At 29.7% G+C, this 8,152-nt stretch overlaps 1 protein-coding gene across 1 annotated transcript; it reads left to right on the top strand.

Moving 5' to 3' along the window:
• The first annotated feature begins 4,978 nt into the window (after positions 1 to 4,978).
• Positions 4,979 to 7,856, top strand: LOC8266254 (probable WRKY transcription factor 31). The gene is made up of 6 exons (XM_002529881.4): positions 4,979 to 5,694; positions 5,816 to 5,917; positions 6,027 to 6,182; positions 6,289 to 6,666; positions 6,869 to 6,982; positions 7,209 to 7,856. The coding sequence occupies exons 1-6, from the start codon at positions 5,335 to 5,337 to the stop codon at positions 7,776 to 7,778; spliced, it is 1,680 nt and encodes a 559-aa protein (XP_002529927.1). The 5' UTR covers positions 4,979 to 5,334; the 3' UTR covers positions 7,779 to 7,856.
• The last annotated feature ends 296 nt before the right edge of the window (positions 7,857 to 8,152 follow it).

An 8,152-nucleotide genomic window follows, 5' to 3' on the forward strand; every position in this document is an offset into this window, starting at 1 on the left:
TCTTCTTTCATATTTTCTTTGGTTTTGTGAAAATTCAGCCAGAAATGTAAAACCTGCATTTCTACTTGGAATTTAACCTTGGACCTCCTTGATAATTGAGTGTTAGAATTTGAATAATTGGGATTGTCTGTGCTAAAATAAAGAATTTGAAGAGAGAATGGTAGATTAAAGGTTTCTGTATATTGATAACAATGATAATAGAAAGAATATATAGAGCTGTATAAGTCTATATAGAAAAGAAACATAGCTAATTCTTAGCCTACTAAAACGAGATTTTTCTATATTAGAGAGATTACAACATAAGCTATCTAAGGAAAGTCAACTAAATATTACAGTAATATTTTTTTAATTCACTACAAGAACATATATTTATCATTTTCTTTATTTAATTACTAATTTAATAGTTTAATTAGGTATTTTCGAACTGCTTTTGAAACATTAATTTATTTTTTCTTAAAATTTTTTCGTAGGGTGGATAATTATTATGCTGTACATATGTTATCATCTAGGCTGATCGATTTTGGAGTTCTTAGATTTAAAATTTATAAATTTTTAAAATTTCATGTTCGGATTAAACTTAAAAATAATGAATTTTTATTTATAATTAAGAATAATTTTGGAATAAAATAAATTTATTAGGGATAACATTGAAATTAAAAAAAAGTATTATAATAATCTATCATTTTTTTTAAATAAAAGATTTTGGATTTTCCCACCCTCTAGATAGGAAATTAAAACCCTAAAAATGAGAAATTTATGGATTTAGAGTGATTTTTTACTTACCAAACATAGATTCAAGCTAAATTCATAGATTTTACGATATTTTTTTTATAATATCGGTAATCTCACTTTTCCCCCTTAATTAAGCATTAGTCCAAGTTTAAAGTTATATAATGTGGCAATTTAATTATAAGTAGTGTATTATTCAGCTAAGCATAAGGATCTTAGGTGGCTAATTGGTACAAGCTCATTACTGTTAATATTCAAATGGGAAGCCGTGGGAGTAAATGATTGGACCAGTTGATCAGTTTCAGACTTCATTTGATAGTTGCCTCTCAGAAATCACTTTTTTTTTAATAGTATTAATATAAAGCCAAAAATACAATTATTTATTTCTTTAGAAAATGAAGGGATGAATAAAGAAAAAGGTTTTAACAGAAAGACTCGAGCAGTATGTGAAAGTATATATTCAGAGTATCATAAATTGAAATCTCAGGAAGACAGATCATCTCTGTCTACATTTTAATTTTAATGTGTATTTTAATTATTGTAAATTAATATTTTTTCAACTTTATTCTCAAAATTGATGTTACATTAACTTTTAATAATATTAAATTATGTCGAACTAAATAAATAAATAAATAAATAAAGTTTTGGTATTGACTAAAGCAAAATTAATTAGGTAACTCCTAATTAAGTGTTAATTAGAAAATCAAATTATACTCATAAAGTCAAATATATACAAAAATTAAAGAAAGTATACATAGCTTGTATTCACATTATATACCATACCATATCATAGGCTTTATCATCAATTTTTTTCAAGATTTCTCATTTTGATTTGTATGCCTAAAATTAGGGGTGAAAGCGAACCGAGCCGATGTGAACACGTTATTGTTCAAGCTCAGTTCAATAAAATTATATTAATGATGGAGATTGGCTCGAGTTCAACAAATATTCTGAACGAGTTCCAACGAGTTAAAATACAAATCAAGCTCGAGCCAAGCTTAAACCGTTAAGAATATTAATACTTTTTAATATTTTATTTACTTTTAATATAAATGAGAAGAATAAAACAGAATAGAATTCTATTAAAAATAAAACTAATAGAAAAAACTACAAAAAAATAATAAGCTCAAAATGATAAAAAAAATCATTTAAAAATTAAGAGTATTTTACTTTATTAAAAAAATCAGCTTGTAAAAAAATATTATTACATACTATCTATTATTTTTAAGCTTTAACTCAGAAAAAAAATTAAAAACTATATGAATGTGAGTGTATAAATAATGTTTAATAGTTAAGTATAAATTTACTATTTTGATTTATAAGATATTTGCTTAATTTTATGTTTATTTTCATTATTATGTAAGTAAAATTATATATTATATAATATTTTATTTTATTATTTTAAATAATTTATATTATTTATAACGAGGCTAAAAGCTTATGAACATATTGAACCGAGCTTTTGTCTTTTTAAGCTTAATTTGAAATCTCAACAAATTTAAAAATTAGATCAAATTCCTATTATTATAATTTTTAAATGAATTTATGAAATCGAGTGAAGCTGGAAGTGTTGAGATGGTGTTAAACCCGTACCTAAAAATCTAAACTCATAGCTTCAGGTGCAAAGTATGGATTAAGAGTCTTTGCTTTGAATCATTTTGGCCTATGAAGTGCTTACACCATTCCAACAATAGTGGTAGACTTGGACTAGACTATAATTTGTAATTATTAAAACTATACAATTCATTTTATCCCGATTTCACCCTTAACTTTTTTTAAAAAGGCTCCATAACACCTAATTGATAATTCTATTATTATTTCTAAATCTAATAATGATAGGTCCCTTTCAAATTTATGGACCAATAATATAATACTTATCTTTGATTGTTTTGCTTGAGGATTATTATATGATTTTTTTTTACTATATGTTTTCTTTTTTATGATTTTAAAGGCAGTGTTAACAAAAAATTATATTTTAATGATGGTAAAAAATTTATAGAAAGTAGTAATTGGCGGTTATTTACTACTGTTACGAGATAATAGTTTTTTTTAATTTTGTCGTTTTAATTTTTAATATATTTTAATTTTTTATGTCAAAGCGAGAGCTAGATGTCATCACACTATTGCTATGTGTGTTTCAAATGGGTAGAAATCACTAGAAGTAGAATTAACAGTGTTACTAATTTGAGTTTAATTGAAATTTCTAAAAAAGATAAAGGAGTAATTTAACACAAAATAAATTATAAGAGTTTAATCGTCATTTTTCCAAAATTTTCAAGAGCTTTCTTGTACTTTTACTATTTTTAATTTAACAGATTAATTTTTTAAAAACTGTTTCAAATGGGCTTTTTAAAGGAAAAGAAAGTATCCAATTATATATATATATATTTCTGTAAATAATTATTTAAATGGGTGTTTATATAATTTCGGTTTTGAATTTTTATCTTTTTGATTGGAAAAAGAAAAAAAGAAAGGATAATGAAATTGATGGGTGAGGTATAATATAGTGAAAAGTCTAACACGTAACATGATAAAACTCAAAGGCATCAGAAAACGTGAACAGTCAAATTGAAGAATAGGGCCCACTCAGGGGAGAAGAGTGATTCCTCAGCCAGCCGTCAGTGTCGCTGACTGGCTCTGCTTCGGTTTTGCCCCGCACGTGTTATCCGCCCGAGCCAATCCGCGCAGCGCATTCTTCGATTTCGTCACTGTTCTCATTTCTTGCTTCACAGCGCAACCCACTTCACTCTCCCTCCAAAATCAGCCCAACTCCCATTTTCCGAGTCCGAACATTTCATTTGCCAATAATTATTTTCTTTTTTCTTTTACCCTTTTACTTAAACATGATTATTTCTCTCGTCATAAATTAATATGAATGTGAATTATTATAATTTCGCTTGAAAGTTAATTTAATAATTTATATAATACAAAAGACATAAGAAATAAAAAGTAAAAAAAATAAAATTAATAAGTTATCGAACAAGTAATTATGCCTTTTCAAGATAAAAAAATGAATATTAATAGAGTAGAATATAGGAATTAGATGACAAAGGAGGAGTAAAATTGATGGGTGCTTTTCTTTTTTAGAAAAATAAAAGTAGTGATAGGTTTTTTCTCTTAATAAAAACATATTTTAAGTTTTTTAATTAATTAGTTATGGTAAATTTTAACCTAACAACTTTATATGATATGATATGACATTATTAATTGATATGGTATATTTTTATTAAAATTCTTCTATAATAACCTGGTCGACTCAGTGTAATTATAGTAGCCGCAATTTATGATTCTTCAATGTACAAATTAGGTTTAATTGTTAAGCTTCATGATTGATATCTTTCATTCATTTTACATTCACAAATTCACTTTCATCAAACTTGTAATATAATCTACCTTATAAAATAAATGGAATAAATTGTGTGAATGCGTTTTCTCTTTATTTCATGTTATATATGATGATAATTAATTTGCTACTATTAATTTCTTTTGGTTCGGAGTTAGTGTGGGCTAAGGCCAAGCCGACAACCCAAGAAATCAGAAACATATTGCGAAGGTTACAATACATTGGACATTCTCGATTTAATTTATAATTTCTATAATTTGTTATTATTTTATTTTTATCAAAGAAAAATTTAAATAATTTTTATTTAATTTTTCTTTCTTTAAATAGAAATAATTATATAATATCTTATAAATTATAATAAATTTAACTATAAAATATAAAATTAAGATTAATTTATAAATATAACATATATCTCATGCCAACTAATATATTCGTTAGTCAATTTTTCCGAGGTTTGTTTTTATTCCCAACGATCCCTTCTGAATTCAAGATGAAATTGGATGCCATAATTGAGCATAATCCATTGAATTAGTATTCAATCTATAAGGTAGATCGATTAGTCGGAGTCTCCTTCTCATAATATATAATTATAAAAAGAAGTATAGAATTTCAATTTCAACCTTAAAATAATTTAATGATTTTATTATAGGTGAGGGAGGAAAAGTTACATTTAGTTTAGAGAAATGCTAAGAATACATTCTTTGAACATATAGGATCATGTTGAATTTAGGTCTAGTTCAAATGGTATTTTTAAAAGTAAAAGATGTTGAATATAATTCTTTTTCATGCACTAAGTAAATGAATTTTTATTTTTATGATGTGTAATTTTATTTATAGTTTAGAGCATTGTTAGACCTCTTATGAATTAAAAAATTTATATATATTTTTCATTTTATAAGTATTATTTATATGCAATTCCAATTCACTAGTTTAAGATAAGGGGTATGTTTTTTTTTTATTTATTTTTCAAAAGAAGAAATTAATTCACTCATGTTCTAGGAGTCAAAAATGTAAACAAAGCCACCTGTCCAATTGACGCACTACCTTACCTCATTGGGGGAAGTCTCATTTTTACACATACATATCAATATCATTATATCATGCTCTAAGCTTATCACTCTTTTCACATTTTGGTCTTAGTCCACCTCCTTTTTATTGCCGAGTCTATTGCTCTTGTTCTAAAACGACTTTCAAGTTCAAAAACAACCCCTCTCTCTCTCTCTCTCTTCTTTCTTTTCTTTTTTCTTCTTTTTCTTAATTAGATGGACGAAGAAAGACAACTCTCCATTGGTACTGATGATCCAACAAGAACAAGTAACTGCTCGATCATTTCTGACCCACCACCTACAATGAACCCTACGTGGAAGCACGACACCCTCCTCGTGGACGGCTCTTCTGCTGATCGTCTTCTTATTAGCTGCTTTACTGATAATACACACCATCCTTCTCAAGCCATTTCCAATGGGAAACGAGTGCTTACTGAGATGGATTTCTTTGCCCATCGTAACTTCTCTAAGCAAAAATCATCACCCACGGCCGACATCATCATCAAGCAAGAAATTAGATATGATGGTGATGACCATGATGAGTTAGAGCATCAAAAGAAGAAACAACATGTCAACGTAGGCAATATTAATTATTCATACATCTGTCTTCTTCTTCTTCTTCTTTTTCTTATGTAAACTTGGTTCTTTATCAACAGATAGGTATTCATTGTTATTCTTTAATTATGTTCTGATGCAGACTGGTCTAAATCTTGTAACCGGAACTATGGTCAGTGACAAATCTATGGTAGATGACGGACCATCTCAAAACAAGCAAGATTATCAGCAAAAGATGAAAGAGGTACCCAGGATTTCATATGGGATTTGGATCTTCTTTTCTTTTTTCCGCTTTTTGATAATATCTTGTTCATCCATTAATTTATACAAGTGCTTTAATTTTATTGATGCAGCTTGACATTTTGCAAGCAGAAATAAACCACATCAACTCGGAGAATCAGCGTCTGAGAGGCATGATTCACCAAGTAAACAACAACTACCATGCCCTACAGATGCATCTTGGTGCACTTATGCAGAATCCTAAGGCTAAAACCGAGAAACAAGAGGAGGTAATATAGTATTTCAATTTTATTATACACTTATTTCCCTTATAATGGCGATCATCTTCAAATCAGTGTATAAATTTATATACCGCTGGACATGCTGTGTTTTTAGGTGGTGAATGAACGGCATAGAAGATCTATTACAGTCGCAAGGCAGTTCCTGGATCTTGGTAAAGCTGAGATCGTTGAATTAAAGAATGATCATCGTAATTCACAGTCAACGACCGAAGAAAGATCTGGGGATTGTTCAATATCTCCTAATATAGTTGAGTCAATGGAGATCAACGATAAATCACCGACGCATATCAGTAACCCTATTAATGGAAATGCTGATTATCAGAGTTCAGAAGCAGCATTTCATGGATGGGTACCAAACAAAGTTCCCAAGTTTATTAGTTCAAAAGATGTTAATCATGAACAAAAGGAAGAAACCATGTCCATGATCCGCAAAGCTCGTGTTTCGGTTCGAGCAATATCTGATGCATCCACGGTAAGATTTAATGAAAATGCGCACATTCTTTCTAAATATTTTTTCTTTTTCAATGTAGATTCATCTAAGAAATTTTAACAAAAAATACATGACATTTGTTAAGATTCATAGTTTCCTCTTTCAAGTTCTTTTTCATATGCTAGCTAGAAACTATGTATGAAATGAATATTGTACTAATTTGAAAAGTTAACTAATGTGTTAGATTTCTGACGGATGCCAATGGAGAAAGTATGGGCAGAAATTGGCTAAAGGTAATCCGTGTCCTCGAGCTTATTATCGATGTACCATGTCATCTGGATGCCCAGTTCGCAAACAGGTAATAAACTACTTCATTTTTTCAGGCTTTCAGCTATTTCCCCTAATTAATTCTTATCCACTTAGTGCACAAGACTTTCTATCTTCTACATTTAGTAGTACACCTATATATACATGGCATGGATTTTTACTCTAATTAGTTGCTATGAGCTAACATAAGCATAAACAATCTAATTAGACTAAACAGTATTAAAAGGTTATTGTTTACATATAAACAATATATGCAGGTACAAAGGTCTGTTGAGGATAGAGCAGTTCTTATAACAACTTATGAAGGCCATCACAATCATCCGCTCCCACCAGCTGCAATGGCAATGGCATCTACTACATCGGCAGCTGCAGCAATGCTACTTTCAGGGTCTACCTCTAGCCCAGATGGGCTAGTGAACACAAATTTATTAGCAAAAGCAACACCTTACTCATGCCCACCAGGCTTTGCATCACTTTCAGCTTCGGCTCCATTTCCTACTGTAACATTAGACCTTACTCACACACCTGCCGTTGCCAATTCCTCGCAAAGAATTACACAAGATCATCAATTCCATCTCGCAACTGCACCGCAATTTTTTGGTCCAGGCCTATGCAATCAAGCTAGGGTTTCAGGTATTTTTAGCCCTCAAGGAATGGATCAGCTGCAGCCTACAGATGTTAGCGCAGCAACAGCTGCTATCACTTCAGACCCTAACTTCACTGCAGCTCTAGTTGCAGCAATTACTTCTGTCATTGGCAATGTTCAAGCAAACAGTAGTACCAGCAACAGCCCTAGCACAAGAAACAGTATTGAAAACAATATATAGGCATGAATATTAAGTTGTAACGAACAGTGTATAGTGCAATGAGGAATTTCTTTTTTCAATATATCTTGGTTTTTGGTATCTTTTCTATTCTTCTTCTTCTCCTTCTTCTTGACTGGCAAAGGTGTACCAAGGTGGCTTACGGCTTGACCCTTCATTATGCTTAAGCAAAGAAATGCATGCACAAAGTTGCTTGGACATAGTGCCCAAGAACCAAAGATTGGTATAAATCCTTTCCAAAATATTAAAAAGGTTATTTATGGTTCTAGTGAAACTATACTTGCCTTGTTATTTAGGTCACATCAGGAATGATTATGGAGCATGTATTCCTTAGTGTTTCTAGCTTAATCTTGGTAATTACCTGACTTAGTTTCACT

This window comes from Ricinus communis, chromosome 9, assembly GCF_019578655.1.
Source record: "Ricinus communis isolate WT05 ecotype wild-type chromosome 9, ASM1957865v1, whole genome shotgun sequence".
NCBI lineage: Eukaryota > Viridiplantae > Streptophyta > Magnoliopsida > Malpighiales > Euphorbiaceae > Ricinus > Ricinus communis.

Excerpts from the sequence above, each read along its gene's own strand:
- LOC8266254 (XM_002529881.4), top strand. The coding sequence starts at position 5,335 with ATGGACGAAGAAAGACAACTCTCCATTGGTACTGATGATCCAACAAGA. Across the intron at positions 5,695-5,815 it reads AGAAGAAACAACATGTCAAC|ACTGGTCTAAATCTTGTAAC; the intron begins GTAGGCAATATT and ends GTTCTGATGCAG. Across the intron at positions 6,983-7,208 it reads GATGCCCAGTTCGCAAACAG|GTACAAAGGTCTGTTGAGGA; the intron begins GTAATAAACTAC and ends CAATATATGCAG.